The 20,908-nt window shown below is 33.8% G+C and overlaps 1 protein-coding gene across 3 annotated transcripts in view; it reads left to right on the top strand.

The window, feature by feature from the left end:
• The window catches only part of PSPC1 (paraspeckle component 1), a 100,161-nt gene that overhangs the window by 16,820 nt on the left and 62,433 nt on the right, over positions 1–20,908 (top strand). For all 3 annotated transcript variants that reach the window (XR_013763662.1, XR_013763663.1, XM_079138859.1), the window contains exons 3-6: positions 3,738–3,833; positions 5,619–5,815; positions 9,966–10,050; positions 19,263–19,368. Coding sequence is in view for 1 of the 3 variants with exons in the window: in XM_079138859.1 (XP_078994985.1) it covers positions 3,738–3,833; positions 5,619–5,815; positions 9,966–10,050; positions 19,263–19,368 (484 nt within the window). In the remaining 2 variants the exon portion in view is untranslated. The remainder of the gene's footprint in view (positions 1–3,737; positions 3,834–5,618; positions 5,816–9,965; positions 10,051–19,262; positions 19,369–20,908) is intronic.

Here is a 20,908-nt window from a genome sequence, read left to right as displayed (position 1 = left end):
ATTACTTTTTCTATCATTTTGTTTACTATGTTAAAATTAAATGAGGTTATACCTAGTTTTTAAAATTTCTTTAATAAAAATAACATTGTCATATATATTTTTTCTTTCACTTACCAGTTGTTAGGCCTCTGTTTTACCACTGAGCTACATCCCCCAACCTTTTAAATTTTTTATTTCTTTGAGACAGTCTTGCTTATTGTTTAGGATCACGCTAAGTTGCTAAGACCGGTCTTGAATTTACCATCCTCCTGCCTGTGCCTCAGCCTTTCAAGCCACTGGGATCCTAGGCGTGTGTCATTGTGCCTAGCTGTAAAATTTCTTTTACTTATATATCAGAAACTTGAGGATTATTTAGAAAAACCTGCTTGTAGTAGAAGTATAAAGTGTTACTTACTTTTCTAGAAAAGTGTTTTGACACTTGGGATATCGTCATTCTCAATTGGACCCAATATCTTTTAGCAGTCCCCAGTTATTTATTAAATTTAGTATGTGGATTATTTTGTAGACATCTTCAAAAGAACAAAAAAAAGAAAAAAAATTAGAACAAACTTTCCCCCCTCTTTTAAAATCACCACATTGGTCCATTGGGTCATTATATAAATCTAAGATAACACTATCATATTCTTCTGATTTTATTTTCCTTTTGTCAGAAAACATTTGGTTATTTTTGTCTTGTTAAAACTTATTTTATTATAACTCTTCACTTATTCCCAACTATGCTAATAAAGAGTAATATGAAAAACATGGTGAAGTAAGAGACGTCTCTTGTCTTTTTAAAAATTACATTAGCAAAATACTCATCACTTTTTTTTTTGTTTTGTTTTGTTTTTTGTAGTACTGGGATTGAACCTAGGCTTAGGGCCTTGGGCATGCTAGCCAAGCACCATACTACTGAGCACCTCCTACAGCCCTGCATAATTTTTTAGTCACATCACAACATAATTAACGGTCCTCTCCACATGATGGTACTTTGTGGGACTTACTTTTCTTTTTATATTTATATTTTAGTTGTAGGTGGACACAGTACCTTTATTTTTGTTTATTTTATGTGGTGCTAAGGATGGAACCCAATGCCTTACAACCCCCATCCCTTGTGGGACTTTCTTATATAAAACTTATATTCCTGTTTAAATGAAAACATTTTCAAGGAGATAAAGTAGTAATTGTTTGGGTGACAAAATGGGAAAAAATATTAAAACCCTACAATACAGTTAGCTCCATTTAACTTATGATTAACTGCTTTGATTTGTTTCCTTTCAATTTTTTTCCTATGTAATAAGCACTTATATTTGTTAAAATGATAAATTTAATAACTATACCTATAATTACTAGAGTTTAAGATTCAAAACTTTTGTGTACACTGAAAAATGAAAGCAAAATTAAAAAGGTGAGTGAAAGTAGGGTGTGGTGCTGCACACCTATAATCCTAGCTCCTTGGGAAGCTGAGGCAGGATTATTGCAAGTTTGAGGCTAACCTGGACAATTTAGTGAGACCCTTTCTCAAAAAAATAAAGAGGATTGGGGATGGTGGGGTATATTTTAGTGGTTGAATATCAATCCTTAGTACTTCAAAAAAATTAAAAGGTGAGAAAATGGACAAAGGGTGATTCTAGAGAATAGAACGTACAGTGAAACCATAGTTGTTACTTTTTTAACATATATCCTAATTTAACAAAAATAAGACACGGTCCTTAAGTACTTTCCTTGTGTGTGCCACACATGCCTATATTCTGCACTTTTGTTATGTAATGTGATAAAGGTGATTGTGACTGATGTTTGCACACTTGCTCATATATCTCTTTAGAAGTAGAATTTCGAGAACAAGATAATAAAGGAAAAGCTGGGAGAGTGTGCACATTAGTATGTATTTCTTTCTTTCCAGAAGACTTTACTTTCCTTCTCTGCACATGTTTTAAGAATTATAAGTGGCAGGCAGGTGCAGTGGTGCACACCTGTAATTCTAGCGGCTCGGAGGACTGAGACAGGAGAATTGTGAGTTCAAAGCCAGCCTCAGCAACTTAGGCCCTAGGCAACTTGGTGAGACCTTGTCTCTAAATAAAAAGGAGAGAATTATCTAGTGGTCTATACTATAATTAAAATATCTGTTATGTTTGAGTATATAAAGATGTCATTGTTTTTTTCTTAACTTTTTTTCCATTTTCCTTGTCTTCATGTAATAATCATGCCATTTTTAAGTAATTGTCATGTTTTGTGAGACAGGTGGTCTGCTTAGTAATTTTCCTTCTTGGGTATCCTTCTTAATTTTCTTTGGGGATAAGAATGGCCTTGTATTACTGAAGGGATGTTCATCTTCTTTCTTTGTTGACCTTTGCTTTACCTGGAACTCTTTTTATTTGGTCCTGTCACTGTTCTTCGTGTGTGTGTATGTGTGTGTGTGTGTTGTGATACTGAGGATTAAACTCAGGGTCACTCAACCACTGAGCCACATCCTCAGCCCTACTTTGTATTTTATTTAGAGACAGGGTTTCACTGAGTTGCTTAGCACCTTGCCTTTGCTGAAGTTGGCTTTGAACTCACAATCCTGTCTCAGCCTCCTGAGCCATTAGTATTACAGGTGTATGTCACCAAGACTGGCCCCAGTTACTATTTTTAGTTTACCGTCCTGTCCTAGCTTCCATTGGGTAAATCGTCCACTTAATTCATCATCTTCATTTTGGCCCTCAGCTCCTTTGAGTCCTCTTAAAAGTACCAAATTTCAAATCCCTTTTCTTTTGTGTTCTTACTTAGTTTATTTGAGATTTCTGTAATTTGATTCCACCACCCCACAATATCCCATACCTGATTTTAATTCTCTTTGTCTAAAAGGTTTCCAGTAGCTCAGACATAATTTTTTAAAAATCACTTTGTATCTCTTTTTTCCAGTTTAGGATTTAAAGTCTGTTAATCTCTGGATGTTTATGTGTTAAACAGAAGCACTTGGATTCCAAAAAGCCCCTTCACCTCTCTAGCTCTTCTGGTAACACTTCAAACATTAACAGTCTAACTTGTTTCTCTCTGAAGCATCATTGTTTTGAAGGCAGTGTAAATAGATCTTACTGTTGTGTGCATGGTGAACAGATAGCAAAGAAAAATTTAATATCAGTATATCATCCATGAACTTTTCCTTTCTCCTGTTTTACTTAGAAAAATATTAAAGAAGGGAATGTTTTTCTAGTCACATCTGAGTATCCACTCTTGTCTCTTCCCTTTCCCAACTTACTCCTTGAATGTCCTGTGTCTTTTGCCTCCCCTACTTGTCATTTGTTTGATACCTTTTAGGTATCACTTTAGGCTTTATGCATTTTTTAAGAAAGAATTTTTTTTTTTTTTTTCTTTTCTGAACAGTACTGATAAATGAGGGAAACTGGGATGTGGGTAGATGTGGGTAGAGATGAGTAGTTTAAAGTGATGGGACATGGGAATTATAAGGGCCACATACATAAAACATGGGTTAGGTATACATTATTTTTCATCATGCTTTATAAAAGTGAACTATAATGGTTCTGCTGGTTCATAATTGATAATTTATATACTCATCTTTTCTGGCTTTGACATTCATCTATATCTGGCTAGCAAATGTTTATTGACTGATTTTATTACTAGACTAGATATGCTGCTTCTGAGATAATCTCAACTGAGGTATTTTTCCAAGCACATATTTTTGTTACAAAAAGTTTCTAGAATGGTGTTTAAACTAGGCATTTTGTTAATACTTGTTAATGCCTTTATATATCCAGGACTCCTCGTCCAGTCATTGTGGAGCCCATGGAGCAATTTGATGATGAAGATGGATTGCCAGAGAAGCTAATGCAGAAAACTCAGCAATATCATAAGTAAGATTTTATTAATAAAGATATTTTAGATATGTGCTATCAGGAGTGTTTATCACATTTGCTGTCTAGTACTATTGGATTATAAGATGTTCTGTTTGGTCATACTATCTGGTTAGTAGAGTAGCCTGGTTTATGTGGAATGCTGGTTGTGTTTTTTTATGGGTAAAACATTAATTTTACTTAGAATAGTCTTTGCTTTTATACTGTGGCAGGGGTAGATGGATAGTAGGAGACATGCTAGAGAAAAATGAAATCTAGATAATGTGAAAATATATCTTCAATTAGTATGCTTCAGGTGTATTTAAGTAAAAAGACTTTTGGGTGGATAGGGAGTACAGTTGGGAGGTTAAATAATGTGGCACAGAGGAAGAACTATTCTTAGAGGTAAAAAATATTTTTTTTCAAAATGCTGTAGATTTTTATCAGTTGCCTTTTTTATTTAGTATGGTTTAATTTTATTTACGTACATTGTCTGTAAATACTCTGTATTTTTATAACTAGTGACTTCAGTGCCTTTGTGCCAAGCACTATTCTGAGTGTTGGTAGTGCAGTCAAACAGGTAGTTGGATGCATCTCATCCTCCTGGCTGGAGGTACTAACATGTGATAGGAAGCCAAGTCAAAGGACTCAACTCTGAGCCCTGGATTAATCCAGTGTATAGCAGATTAGAAGATCAGAAGGAATCAGAAAAGACTAAGAAAGGGGGGTTGAGTAGGGGACTCAACCAGCAGCAGACTGAGTCCTGGAGCAAGGGAAGAATATCAATAGTAATGGATCATAATTCATAACCATAATGCTATTTCTCAAAGACTCAACCATGTCTTCCTGTTGACCTGACATTTTGTTGTATCTTACCATTACAAATTTGAAATAGCATACACTTTTGGATTGGGAATTAGGAATTATAAGGGTCTTAAAAAGTGGGATTTAATAAAAATGTTTTAAAGACATATAGTTATGTTTCTAGTTTTACTACTAAAGAGTTCTGTTCAGGAGAAAATGCTCACAAAGGATAAAAAACAAGCTTAAATTTTAATTTTAACTCCAGAAACCCATGTTGTTTCAGTGGTGTTTTCTTTGGGAGAAAGTGAAGAATTTTTCTATTTATTTTATAGTCACTCTCAGGAACTGCTGGCTAATACTTCTCAGTAAATTAGTGGTTGGTGTATCATCTTACTTCTTCACACTTTCTAGTTAGTACTTTAAAAAAGATTCAAATTTGTTTTTCAGGTATAGAATACTGTATCATGACTAACTTTTATATTTCCTCATGTACCTCTGAAGATCCTTGAAGCCTTTTCTTGTTACTACATCTTTTCCTCTGTGACAACCTTCTACTTAATCTTTCTGAACTTCGTCCCACCTTTTATCTTCCTTTTTCTACCTCAAAATAAAAGTTAAAATTTATAATTGCAAATTATAGGTGGGATGAAGTTTGGCTTGTGTTCCTATGGGTACTTCTTAAATAAAGTTATCATAGCCAATAATAATAGAATTTTTTTTAAGTTTTAGATAACATAGCCTTTATTATTTTTTTTATTTGGTCATTTGTAATAAATAAAGTTAACAAATTAAAACTGCTTTTATTACTAAAATATTGCATGTTGCTTTTATTACTAAAATATTGCATGTGACAAAGAACCATATATATATATACATATATATACATATATATATGTATATATATATATATACAAGTGCTCAATAAATGGTAGTAGTTATTCTCTGTTGCTGCTGTTGTTTACTTTTTAAGTATACATTTCTGTGTTTTTAATGTTAATTTAGGGAAAGAGAACAGCCACCACGTTTTGCTCAACCTGGAACATTTGAATTTGAGTATGCATCTCGATGGAAGGCTCTTGATGAAATGGAAAAACAGCAGCGTGAGCAGGTTGATAGAAATATCAGAGAAGCCAAAGAGAAACTGGAGGCAGAAATGGAAGCAGCTAGGCATGAACACCAATTAATGCTAATGAGGCAAGGTAAAAACAGGCTTTCATATAGATATAGTGTGATATTTTCTTCTTGATTTATTTGTGTGCCCACTGACATGTATTATTACTTAAGTTGCTGTTTAGGAGTTTGGAGACAGAGTTGGAACTCAACATATTTGATAAAAATTTTCCTTTTCTGAGAGAATTCCTTTTATAAAAACATGAACTTGTTAAAGGTTGAGTTAGCATCCAAAATGCTTGGGCCTAGGAGTGTTTCAGATTTCAGGTTTTTGGACTAAAGGTGCTTGCTCAGTCTGTAAAAATAAGTTTTACCTATGTGAATAATGTCAGAGACAATTCAGTGGTGGTAAATTTTGCCAGTAGCAAAAACATGATTCTAAAGGCAAAAAGAAAAGTACAGTGGGCAATTCTTGATAGGTAGTTAAAGCATAAAACCATGTATCAAGTTTTGTTTGTTGGAAATTAGGACAGATACTGGGGATTTATTATCATTACTGCATGCCAAAATGTTGTACTTGGATAATGTAGCAGAGATGCAAAAGATTCATATGCACAGATGGATATGGGGATTCAGAAAGAGTAAATTCCTAGTAATGGGTCTTGAGACTGTGTTAACAGAATTTCAAAGAGCTGTGCTAGTGGGCCATAATGTACTGTCATCCACTGGTCAGATACTTAACAATATGATGAACTGTTTAAACATATCTCAGAAGCTCATTTCCCTTTATCTCTTCTTTAGCTTTCTTTTTATACCTGTCTTTATTATTTATATCTCTCTTACCTTTTCTGATCTGTAATTTTCCAAATAATTTTCCCTGGTCCTTCCTGTCACCAATATTTGCCATTATACCTAATAGTTTTATTTACTTCAAGTAAGTAATTACTTTCTCTACTTTAGACTATTTATTTATTTTTGGTGGTACTAGGGATTAAACCCAGGACTGCTTATGTGCTAGGCAGGCACTCTGTCACTGAGCTACATCCCCAACCCTGCTCTCTACTTAATATTCTTAAGTTTTTCATTTTTGTTTTTAAATTTAGCATGTCAGTTAATATCTGTTTTCTCTTAGCTGTCCCCAGAGATCAAGGCACTAGAAATGTCTCTCTGGCTATCTGCAGTATTTTTGTGGGACTTCTTCCATCTGATGTTGCCTTTTGTAGACCATTGAGTATAGAGTCAGTGTTTTTTTAAAAGGTAAAAATTTGTTCATTCATCTCTAAATTGTTTTGGTGTTTGTTACCTTTAAGATGAAGTACAGGGTGTGTGGTTTTTGATCCTCTCATCTTGACTTGTAGAGTTGCCAGAATTACGGGTGCAATAGCACTTATAGCCTTTTTTTTTTTTTTTTTTTTTTAATTATTCCCAGGCTGACCCCTAACTCTGGTTCAAACCATCCTCCTGTGTCATCTTCCTGTTGCTGGGATTATAGGCATGTGCCACCATGCCCAGCTTCCATCTGTTTTTTTTAAAGATTTTTTTAGTTTTCAGTGGGTCTTTTTTATTTCATTTATTGATTTGCATGCTGTGCCGAGAATTGAACTCAGGGCCTCACACATGCCAGGCAAGCACTGTAACACTAAACCATTATTTCAGCTCCTCCCATCTATTTTTGATCATCAGCATAGGACATAGTTCCTGAATTTTTTTATGTTACCCTAACTTAATACAATTCTAAGTAGATAGTATTAACTCTCCACCATGTATTTTGCTGTTACTTTCTCCCTTTCCACTACTGAGTTTTTCTTGGTTGTCTTAATTTTTAAAAATATTTGTACAAAATTTTACCTTTGTAATTATAAATCAAGTAATAAAAGTATATTTGTTTCCTTTAAGTGATGATTCTCAACTACCAAAGAAAAACAAACAAGGAAATAGCTATATTCGGTCATCCTTCTTTTGATTTTCCTGTCAATTTTTGTCACCTTACCTGTGATTTTTTATGATATTGACATTCTTCCCTTCCTTTTTCTTGTACTGGGATGGAATCCAGGTCTTGGCATGCTGAACATTTTCTCTACCACTGAATTACACTCTCAGCCCCGTCTTTAATCATTATTCACATATGTGTATAAATCTTAACCTTATTGTACGTACATTAAGGTATGATTTTACTGTTCATTACTTCTTTGATGTTTATTCTCAATTGTTCTTTAAGAAGGGCATAGAAACAATATTTCTTGAGCTCTTGTATGTGCTGAAATATTCTCTTTGATCCTTGTTATTTAAACATGTGAAATCATGGAATTTTCCCTTCCCTTTCTTAATTGGTAACACATTTTAGAATCTTCTAGCATTTTGTATTTCTATGAAGGAGTCTTAAATAAGCCTGAATTTGTATTGTACTTGCTTCATTACATCATTATTTCTGTTTGTGATACTGGGCAATGAACCCAGGACCTTGCATATATAAGCATGCACTCTACGTCTGAGTTGTGTCGCCAACCCTTTTAAAAATATTTTTAAGATGGGGGTCTCTTTAAGTTGCTCAGGCTAGCCTGATCTTTCTGTTTCAGCCTCCCACATAACTGGGATTACAGGCGTGTACCTCGGTGCCTAGTACTTTATTACATCCTTTTATCTGTTCATCATTGTATCAAAATATATTTTGTCATAGATCATAATATTACAATTTTTCCTTGAGACTAGACTTATTTTGTGGATTCAAATGTTGCCTTTCTATAAAGAAAAATTGCTAGAAGTCACTCAGTTTTCACAAGAGGAACAATATTAAGTGAAGAAAATTGTTTCTCACATTCTAACAAATCAAATTTTAAATTCATCTATATTTTTCTCTTTTCCCTTTTGCTCTGTATCCATTGTTATGATATATTGAAATTATAACATGGTTTTATAGTCTTTTATCATTAAATTTCTTAGGTAAACATTTTAAATATTATTTGATCTACTAATAAGTAATGCTGCAAATGATGTCTTCACGTCTGCGGATGTTTTTGAATTACTTTCTTTAAAATTTCTGGGTGTATTTTATTGGATCAAAGTATAAAACCATGCCTCTAATAGAAGTAAGTCCCCCTTTACCTGAGGGTGACTACTTTCCAAGGAAGCCTGTTGATGGGGGTGGTACTGAGCTCACTGTATACTCTATTTTCTCCTATACATATGTACTTGTGAATAAAGTTGAATTTATGAATCAGACACAGTATGAAATTAACAACAATAAAATAATTATTACTATATTATAATAAAATTATTTAAAACTTTTGAATTATTTCTGGAATTTTTCATGTAACATTTTTACACTGTGGTTAAATACAACTACAGAAAGCTGAATTGTAGATAAGTGGGAATCATTTATTTTTATTTTCCCCTAGGAAGATATTTGTCATGCTGGTGCATAAACTTATAAGTGCACGCCTGTAATCCCAGTGGCTCAGGAGGCTGAGGCAGAAGAATCACTAGTTCAAAGACAGCCTCAGCAACTTAGCAAGAATCTAAGCAACTCAGTGAGACCCTGCCTCTAAATAAAATACAGAAAACAATTGGGGATGTGGGTCAATGGTTAAGTATTCCTGAGTTCAATCCCTGGTACCCCCCCCAAATAAATAAAATAAATATATAAGCTTTAGTGAAATTTCAGTAATTTTGGATGTTTAACTTTTAACAACATATAATTTAGTTAATATAAAGTACTAGTTTTATTTTAAAATCATAGTTACCCTGCTAAGTATCAGATAACTGTGCTTAACTGATAAATTAATTATTGGACCCTTTAAGTTAATTATACCATTGTTATGAGTGAGGAAATATGACCTCACTCATGAGAAATATGAGATGTTAAAGATCTCCCTCCCCCATCCCCCTCTCTCTCTTTTTAAGGTTCTAGTGATTAAAAGTGGTCTTGTTCACATTGTTATTGAACTTCCCTGTCCTGCTCCCTTCTTTCAAGATTTTTCTCCTTAACTGTACTTCTTCATAAAACATTAACGTAGTGCAGAAGGAATTTCCGCTGATGGTGTTGAGAGGGTTGTTTGAGTTTTGTGTGGTGACTTATTTAATTATATCTACTGTTTAGTCTGGTTCTTAAGTGCCAGACTAAATTATACAGTATATAAGTTATATTTGTACGAGTATATTGATACGAATAGAGAATTTTTGTTCTTATTGATATAAAAACAAAGGAACCTAAAAATATTAATGTAAGTCAATATTTTATAGATCTGATGAGACGTCAAGAAGAACTCAGACGCTTGGAAGAACTCAGAAACCAAGAGCTGCAGAAACGGAAGCAAATACAACTGAGGTAAACGAATATCATTGTAACATAAACATGAAAATATATAGATTTTCTGTGTGAGTTTTTAATAAATGTCTTACCATCTATTATAAACAAGTTATACAAGTAGGAAAATGCTTAAAAAAAAAAAAAAAACCCCAAAACAGCAACAACAACAAAAAGCACATTGCTTATTTTTTGATTCCACATAGAGAATTACTCAGTATTCTAGCATAATTTTCCTAGGATTTTTTAGATGATTAAGGGTACGTTGATTGCATATTCTTTGGAGTTAATAAGGAGCTTAGGTAATGTTGCATATTATTTTCAGAGATAGATATGTTTGAATCGCTATTAGTTTTTATTTCTTCATGTGTATAACACTACTAAGAATGTCTCAGGTATTTTTATACTTCTGATTACTGAAAAGATTTATGGAAGTGAACTCCATAGTAAAAAGGGAATGAGCATTTAAAAATCACAGTAATAATAATAATGATTAAACGTGGTTGTTCCATAATGTATAAATAAAAATTGACAGTTTTCCTTATGCCTGCAGTATTTTATTGTGAAGTATATGGGATAAACAGCTTCTTCTCAAGTTATACTGAGGACATGTCATGAACAAAACTATGATGGTTAAAACAAACTTAGAAATTTAGGTTTTGAAAGTGCTATAACAGTAGCAAGTACTGTGGTCAGAAATAACTTGTTCATGGAAAGTAAAAGTAAACAAAGTGAAAAACTGAAGCTTTTCTAGTTTTCTGATAGGTGATGTTCAGTATGTTTTGATGTATTATTCTAGTTTGTTCTTTGTACCTGATTATATCAACATTTGTATTTTGTGTGTATATGTATGTATGTATATGTATGTGTATATGTATATGTATGTATATCTGTTTTGAAACTACTATGATTTTACTCTACCCAAGTCCAAATTGTAGTCCTTGAATAGGCAGCATCAGCATTCTCATCCAGGAAGTTGTTAGAATTGCAAAGTCTCAAACTTAACCTCTAGAACTACTGGAAGCATCTTAAAGTTTGAGATTCACTTGTTAAGCATAGTTACCCACATGAACATCCTACCTCAAGGATCCTTTTTCAACTTTGCTTTTGCTTCCCTTTTTAATGTGAACATGTTCAGCTGGGCACAGTGGCACATATCTGTAATCCCAACAGTTCGGGCAGCTGAGGCAGGAGGATCATGAATTCCAAGTCAGCCTCAGTAACTTAATGAGGCTGTAACAACTTAGTGAGATCCTGTCTCAAAATAAAAAATAAAAAGGACTGAGAATGTGGCTCTGTGGTAACCCCTGGGTTCAATTCCCACTATCCAAAAAAAAAAAAAAAAAAGACACCATACCTCCCCTAACTTAAAACCTTATCTGAATCTAGCTTCCTCTTATATTTGAACTTGACAACTAGACTTTTTGAAATTATACCCTACATTTTGACTGCTTTCCCCCTCAAAACAAAAACCTTAAATAATTAAATAATGGGTGTGGAGTGAAGGTAGGGATGGCCCAGAGCAGGATAGCAAAATACAAGTGAACCAATTTCAAATGAATAATATAATCACACTGAAATGTGTGTGTGGTGTGGGTGTGTGTATATATGTATATTTTTCATTTTACTCTTTTTTTCTGCAGGTTTTTTTTTTTTTTTTTTTTCCAGAGAAAGAACAATTACTTTTTAAAAAAGTAACAAATTGCCAGGTATGATGGCACATGCCTATAATCCCAGCCACTTGGTAAATTGAGGTAGGAGGATCATAAGTTTGAGGTCAGCCCTAGTAACTCAGCAACTTAGTGAGATCCTGTCTCAAAATAAAAATAAAAGAGGATGGGAATGTGACTCTGTGGTTAAGCAACCTTGGATTCAATCCCTGGTACCAAAAATAAAGAAAATACTACTTGTCAAATTTTTGGTGCAGTAAGAGAAAATATCCACAAGAACCTGATACAGCTATTAAAATACTCCTCTTTAAATAAACATATATATGTATGTATACTTATGTGATTTTCTTTATATAAAGTAAGCAATTTTTGCTACAGATTGAGTGCAGAAAGCAGATATGACAGCCGTTAATAGTTCTTTTGTAGTGACGGGGAAATTCTGTTTCCCTACCATACTGCCTGGGAAGGCCACACTGGGACTGTTCCTAAAATAGGAACTACAAGTCCATTTGAGTTAAAAATTTTTATGTATTTATATGTACATTATTCACATACTTTCTAAAACTTAGAAAAAACCTAAGATTAAGTAGTAATAAATCATGTGCATCTTTAAATTTTAAGAGTTTATTATTTTTAAATGTTAAGAAAGAACATTTATTGGGCATTTCTGTCAGGTAAGTGCCATTTGTTTAGATGTGCCTACTAATGAAGTTCACTTGGTATGACAGAAGGGCGGACAGGCAGTAGAGACTGAAGACCTTAATGGATATACTAGCACTCAGATCATTGTTCTCAGTATGTATTTTTCTTAATTTTGGGCCATGGTTTTCAAACTTTTTCACCTTGTGATTCTTTAAAGATTCCCTGAGCCTGGCCCAGATTATCTGTTTATCCTTTTTTTATCTTGGTCATTGAACCCAAGGCTGCTGTACTACCAAACTACACTCCTAGTCCTTTTTATTTTTTATTTTGAAACAAAATTGCTAAAGCTGGCCTCAAACTCGTGATTCTCCTGCCTCAGGCTCCTGAGAAACTGGGATTACAAGTATATGCTACCATTCCTGGCTTATGTACCTTTAAGTGAACATGTTTATAAATATAGAGAGACCCTGGCTTCTCCAGAAGGCTAAAATTAAAGTGAATCTGTGGTACTGGGTTGGAGTCAAGTATCATAATGAACTCTTTGGTGTTTAATAGTGACACATGAAGAAATACAGATGTGTTTATGTGTGAATTAATATAATATATACATATATTTCATGGTTCCATTGACCAAGAGGCCCTAGAAGCACTAGTGTCCCAGGAAATATGAGTATATTTAGTATCCACATCTTTGTTTCTAAGCACTCTAATAAAAGGAACCAAGGCTTTTTGGAGAAGTGATTGATAGCAACACTGAAAAACTGTGATATGATTAGAATATCTTGTACCAAAGAGTAAAGAAGCACTCAAAAAAGAATAGCATATTAGAACAACTTGGGAGCTTTATGAAGTTCCTCATGGCCAGGTTGGAGCAATTTTAGCAACAAAATAAAAAAATAGTAATTGTTAGTTTTTTTTCCTAACATTAGATTTTAAGCCGTAGAATAAAATAAATATCCATGAATCCATACTGATAAAAGCAATTAAATAAGTAAATAATTAAGAGGGGTAGAAAGGGCAGCTCCTCCTTAAAGTAAGATTCCAATTAATAAATGCAGAAAGAATGAAAGCAGTATAATCACTGATAAATACTGTAGTAATCGTTGTTACAGAGAAGATTTATTAATGGAAGCTAAAGTTGGTGGGCAAAAACTTGAGAGACAGGGTTTTTGCCTAGTCCCAAGTCTGTATTAAGTACAACTGGAAAAATAGAAAACAGTGAACAGAATCCATCAGACACCACCAAAACTATGTTAAATTTCCTATCATGCATTTTAAATCAGTTGACTTCACCCCTTGATGCTGTTTAATGAGGATATAGCATGATTTCTGTGATTTTATTGTCAGATAGGTATACTCTCATTCCAGTTATGAGAAAACATCAGACAAATCCAAATTGAAGGGTCTTCTCCAAAGTAGTTTTCTTTTAGAAAGTGTTCATGAAAGACTGAACTGTTAAGAGAATGGAGGAGGCTAATAATAATTAAATGCAGTGTCAGGTTCTGTTAAGGTCCTGCAACAGAACAACATTAGTGGGGGAAATTTGAATAAGGTCTATAGTTAACTATGATTAGTGGGTAAAATTTAAATAAGGTCTGGTAGTTATTATTATATTTTATTAATATAGTTTACCAGTGTTTGTTCCTGGATTTGTAATTGTAGCTGAGTTAGGTAAAATGTTTTACTTAGTGGAAACTAGATGAGATATACACAGGAATGTTGTACTATTTTTGCAAGTTTTCTGTTAAGTCTAAGAAAAAAAGTCTAGGTTTTGGGTATAGTGTAGGGAACAAATGACAAGTTCCTTCACTTTTGAGATTTTGATTTAAGAAATACAACACCTTGTTGTAATATGAAGTAGTTCTGCAGCATGTATCAAGGAAAGGAAAAAAAAATTGTCTAGGAATTTACTGTAATGGCAAACCCATACTTTGAAGACCAAACAAAATTATAGCAATTAAAATAAGAGAGATTTATCTGACTGAAGGTGCTACTTAGTAAGATAGCTTATGTTAAGCCAAATAACCTGGACTCTGCCTTTTTATTTTATCTTAGTTGGAATATAGAAAAAACTGGCTTAGAAAAGTATGTTTTTAGAGAAATTAAAGAATTTGTTTAGAGTATACAAGCTTTTGGATTCTTTTTCAATGCTATAACAACTTAAATTTTCTTGGGTCACTTAATTCTTCAGAGCCTGGAGGAGTATAGAAAGAAGACTAGGTAGGGTAAGGGACTAAATGAGATGGTTTTACCTGTGACTTGACCACTTAGTAGTGGTTTATTTTTTAATTTTTTGGAGGGAGGTGGGTACTGGGGACTTAACCAGAGGCAAATTAGCACTGAGCTACATCCTTAGCCCTTTTATTTTTTGAGACAGGGTCTCACTAAATTGCTTAGGACCTCAGCAAGACCTTAGGCTTGTGATCTTCCTGTCTCAGCCTCCTGAGCATTGGTGTTACAGGCATGTGCCATTGCACCTGTCCATTGAGTAGTTTTCATTTGTTTTGTTCACTTACTTTTTCCTTCTTTCCTTTTCTTTCTAGTACTTTCCTGCCCATCCATTTATTTCCTAAATCCTTCAACATATTATTTTTCCACAGTTCTGGCAATTGAACCCAGGGGCACTCTACCACTGAACTACATCCCCAACCCTTTTTATTTATTCTGTTTTTTCATTTTGAGACAGGGTTTCATGAAATTGTAGAGGATGAACTTGAATTTAGAATCCTCCTGTCTCAACTTCCTCAGTCTCTGGGATTATAGGTATGCACCACTATGCCCAGCCAGCACATTATTTTCAAGTCCTTATGACGTATTGGTCCATTTCATAGTGTGTTGGGTCAGCTTTTCATTGCTGTGACCAAAATACCCAACAGAACACAGGCTGGGGCTATAGCTTAGTGGTTGAGCGCTTGCCTAGCATGTGTGAGGCACTGGGTTCAATCCTCAGCAGCACATAAAAATAAAAACAATAAAGGTATTCTGTCCATCTACAACTAAAAAAATATTTAAAAAAAAATACCCGATGAAACAAATTAGAGGAGGAAAGACTTATTTTTGGTTCACTGTTTCAGAGGATTCAGTACATGGTCAGTTAGCTCCATGATCAGTAAGGCAGAACGTCATGATGGAAGGGCTTGACAGAGGAAATCTGCTCTGTGGCAGCAGGGAAGCAGAGAGAGAGAGAGAGGAAAGAGAAAGAGAGAGAGAGAGAGAGAGAGAGAGAGGGAGAGGGAGAGGAAGGGGCTGAGGACATGTACACCTTTGCAGGGCATGCCTCTATAATCCACTTCCTCCAGCATGTACACCTTTGCAGGGCATGCCTCTATAATCCACTTCCTCCAGCTGGGTCCTACCTCTCATTAGTTCATTCAGCTCTCAATTCATTCATCAAATGGGTTAATCCACTGATGAGGTCAGAGCACCCATGATGTAATCAATGACTGAAAGCTCTATTTGTTGTTGCATTGTAGGCCTTGCTTTCAATATATGACCTTTTGGGACATTTTGGGTTCAAATCCTGACAGATACAGGGACATAGTCTATGCTCATCAAGAACAGCAAGGCATCTGAGCATGACAGCACCTTCCTGTAATCCCAGCAAATTGTGAGGCTGAGGCAGAAGATTGAGAGTTCAAGGCCAGCCTCAGCAACTTAGATCCTGTTACAAACCAGCCAACCAAAAAGGACTGAGGGTGTGTACCCTTGGCTTCAATCCCCAGTACCAAACAAACAGACAAAACTCCCCAAAACAGAAAGCAGCAAGGCAGGTTTATTTAGTAAGCATTATTATGGCCTAGTGCTTAGATCCTGCTTTTAAAATCCTATAAAAATATTTGACTTGCCTAGCACACGCAAGGCCCTGAGTTCGGTCCTCAGCCCTGAAAAAAATATGTATATTTGATATCTGAAGATGGTTAGAGGATTTCAATTTAAAACAAATTAAAAATTAAAATTGTATTAATTTTTGGTAAAGTACAGTGTGAAGGATGTTCTATTTGTCATACCTCTTTCTTATCTTTTACTAGTTCCATTTGTGGATATAACCTAGGAAATGCTCCTTTACCTGAAGAGCTAATTTAAGCATCTGGCAGAGTAAGAAAAAGTGAAAGTAAACATGGACAACAGTAATATTTATGTTACTTAAAAATTTAGATTGTGGGATCATTGGTGTGGTATAATCACAAGGACAGTGCTCTTAATCAGATTGTTCCTGTCATATAAAATTTTTCATATCTTGTTCTCTACTCATACAAATTACAAATACTGGGTTTTGTTTGTTTGTACCACTAGGAATTGAAAGTAGGGCCTCACACATGCTAGGGAAATGCTCTAGAACTGTGCTGCACCACAGCCCTCTTTTAAATTTTTATTTTGGGACAGGGTCTTGCTAAGTTGCCCAGGCTGACCTTGAATTTGTGATCTCCTGCTTCAATCTCCCAAGTAGCTGATGTTACTGGTGTGCACCACTGGCAGGAATACTGTTCTTTTACTTGCCTTTTTTCTGACAATAAATGTTCTTTCATTATTAGTAATTGCATATCTGCCCTTCTGTAATGGCTGTGTTTCTGTGTGAACCTTAATTGTCCCCCATATATATTGATTAATGTGTCCTCATCTTTTTGCTTTTATGAATAATGCCACAGTGTATAATTGTATACATATATATCCTTGCACACTTGTGTACATATTTGTTTAGTTTACTGGAAATGGTTTTGCACATTTAAAATTATGTTAGAAATTGACCCCCAATAGATTCATATTCTGTCTGCAAAGATTTAAAACACAAAATATTTTTAAAAATGTATAATTTAGTTGCAGAATCTGATGTGAATCTGTTGAATGGAGACGCTTGACTTGAAATTATGTTGTGATCTTGTCAGTCTTTATGTTTTCCAAAGCTCATGCATGTTCACCTTATTGCAGAAATTCTGGTGTGGTTAGCTATGTGGTGCCAATATGAATCTTACTGGAAATGTAGTATATTGATCATTTTTAAAAAATCAGAAAAAGTATGAATTTCAAAATATATTTGTCCTTAAGATTCTTTAAGGTACTTTTTACCTGGGGGTGATGAATGCATACCTGTAATCTCAAGCAACTCAGGAGGCTGAGGCGGGAGGATCACAAATTTGAGGTCAACCTGAGCAACTTGTCAAGACCCTGTCTCAAAATTTGAAAAAAAAAGATGGGGAGTCGGTGGTGTAGCCTGGGTCCAAACCTCAGTACCACAATGATGATAGTAGTGATGATAAGTTTTTACCTGTACCTATGTACATTTTCAGTAGTATGTGAATGTGAAAGTATTTTGTTAACAATAAAATTTGTGAATGTATTAATGGATTAACACATTTACTTAAGATTTTTTTGAAGCATGTGATAGTTATATTTTGGGGAGTTAGACAGCAGTCTAAAAATAGTCCAGATTTTGGTTGAAATTCATGTAGGAACATTGTCACTTTACTTCATGTGAGCCGACATGAGTAAAACCTTATCCACTAGTAAAACCTAACAGGTTTTTCCCTTGATAGTAGAAGAAATCACATATTTCAGTTAGTGGTTTTGTGTTTGTGGAGAATGTTGTCCTACATAAATGCAGAGTCTTGAAACTTAATTGTGAATGTTGAAAGGTGCTCATATAAGTTAACCTAAAAATGATATTTGCTGAATGGACATCGGTTTAATTTAGGCACTACTTCATTTATATGTGTGTTTGTGTGTGTGTGTGTGTGTGTGTGTGTGTGTGTGTGTGTGTGTGTGTGTGTATGTATGCGCTTGTCTGTGCATATACATTTAGAACATGTATATTTGAATTTGCATTGATTTAATGCTGAATATCATGTGAATCTTTTCCTTAAATATTAATGTGGGTTTTCTGACTTGATCATATTATAACCTAATTATACATATATATTGTGTGTGTGTATATATATTTATAAATATTGTATATATATTTTTGCTTCAAGTTTTGCTTGCTGTAGAATAGGAGTCAGCAGATTTTGTTTTTCTGGAAAAGGATAGGATAGTAAATATTTTAGTCTTTGTAGGTCATATGATCTGTTTTAACTCCTTAACTTTGCTAGCCCCAGAGGAGCCTAAAACTGTAAAGCAAATGATTGTCCTATGTAACTTAATTTACAAAAGAAAGTTGAGGGGTGCTGCTGTTTCAGGAGATGTCCTCAGTGGGTTGATAAAAGTACAGCAAAGAGGGCTCAATAAAGCCTTTTTCCTGCATACAATAGAATTTTTATCTACGCAGTGCGATCCTTTGAGGTGGCTTATTTCTGTAAGTTTTAAATATCTTGAAGACCTCTGTCACCTCACTGACAAATTCTAGACCCCCCGCTCCCATACTGGAGGTTGAACCCAGGGCTGCTTTACCACTGAGGTGTATCTCCAGTCTTTTTTGAGGTCAGGTCTCACTTACTTCCTGAGCCTGGCCTCAAACTTGTGTTCCTCCTGCCTTAGCCTCTTGAGTTGCTGAAATCATAAGCATGTACTACCATGCCTGACTGTTTTGAACGCTTGATTTTTTTCTTCTTCTTCTTCTTCTTCTTTTTTTTTTGGTAGTTGTAGATGAACAGAATGCCTTTATTTTATTTGTTTATTTTTATTTGGTGCTAAGGATTGAGCCCAAGCTCTCTGGCACTGAGCTACAGCCCCAGCTTGATTTCTTGAATATAAGCATGTAACCACTGTGGTTATGTGTCATTACTTTGGGGTTTTGTTTGTTGTTTGTTTCATAATTGAAATAATATTTCAATGATTTTTTAGCTGATTTATTAGAGTTTTGGAACAGTCAGTCATTAGTCAAAAATTTGACATAATGTAATTTGTATAAAATATTTTTAATATGAAATAAAGTATCTGGTTATGGCTCATATGTCATAGTGCTGACATTTTTGTTTAAAAAAATTTCAGACATGAAGAGGAACATCGTCGTCGTGAGGAAGAAATGATCCGACATAGAGAACAGGAGGAATTGAGGCGACAGCAGGAAGGCTTTAAACCAAACTATATGGAAAATGTAAGTAAAATATAGTTAACCAAAATGACTTTGTATTATCAGGTGGGTGACATGAATTTGGAATTTTTTTAGATTTTGATTTATATAATAGTGTATTTTCTATTCTTTCTGAAGTTGTCATGCTTAACCTCTTACAGATAACAAAATTAGTTTCTGAATGTAATATGTTTTATGATATGGATTTTTCTATTTTAACTGCCCTTTTAAAAAATATAAGCTATTAAATTAGAAATCCTAATAATATGTACCATCTCCACTTGACTGATTTTCACTGAATACTAATACTAGCAAGTCTTTATTCTTGAACATTTTAGATACATACAAAGGAAGATTAGTATATGCCCGTCATCCAGACATAATAGTTACAAACACATGACTGATTTCTTTCAATGTTCAGTATACATATTTTCTTTCCCAAACTATTTAGTTTGAAATATCTAACTTCATATAATTTCACATGTATTTTTAGTACATATCTCTAAAAGATATGTACTTTTCTTTTAAATACCTCTGTCATATCTTAAAAATTGCTAGTTCTTTAATGTTAAATTTAAACTGAAATTTACAAAGGTCTTATAAATGTTTTTTTACAATTGGTTTTTTGAATTGCCTTATTTTCTCTTTCTCATTTTTTCTTTTTCTTTTAAAGCCTCATTGTACATAGTATCTCACATGCTGGACTTTACTGATTACATCATTGCAGTGATGATTTAACAAACTTACTGTGTTCCTGAATTTTCTCCAAACTGAGATTAGTTCAAAAGACTTAGTCGGACTCCAGTTTTTGTTTTTGGAGGGCAAAATGGTGAAGCAAACAAGACTATGTCAGATATGTTAAAATCTACAAGTTCTTAATGATAATGTATGAAGAGTTAATTACATTTTTCATCTTGAAAGAATAGTTAACATAACCCATTATTCTCAAAAAAAATCTTGCTTTTATTTTTTCTCTGATGTTGGAAGCCATGATACTTAAATAAGAAACTTTTTTAGTAAGTTTCTGAGGCTAAAACTATTAACAGTCCAAATTATTGGCTCTTTTCCCCCCTGACCTTTCTGTCCTTATTCTTCTGAAATTTTAAAACTTTTTTATTAGAAGGATACAGAGGAAAACAAATCTTAAATTGTAAAATAACAATATTTATATTATTATCAGGTAAATATCCTTTGAATGAAAATTATGTGGCCTTTAAATTAGAAAAAATTTTCATTCTTTTTGTGTTATACTAAAGGTTTGGTTTAATAGAGTTTTAAAATGCATTACTAAATCAATTGAGTAATTTTTAAAAAGCATTCTGAATTTTTGTTGAGTAATTTCTACCATTATTTTTAATTCACTTTTCCTCCTTATATAATTAGTAGACATATTTTAAACTGTCATCTTGGGTTTGTTTAGTTGATATATTTGCACATAAATCTGTTAAATTTGTCAATCTGAGGATAATTTATATTATTAAAGAAAATGGAATTTTTAAGTTTTCCAGGTCCATACTTGAAAAATAGCAGCTTATTGGTATTATCTTCAAATATAATCACATGT

This window comes from Sciurus vulgaris (assembly GCF_902686455.1).
Source record: "Sciurus vulgaris genome assembly, chromosome: 4".
Classification (NCBI taxonomy): Eukaryota; Metazoa; Chordata; class Mammalia; order Rodentia; family Sciuridae; genus Sciurus; species Sciurus vulgaris.
The sequence above is the reverse complement of the archived record's forward strand: the minus strand, read 5'-3'. Positions and strand labels throughout refer to the sequence as shown.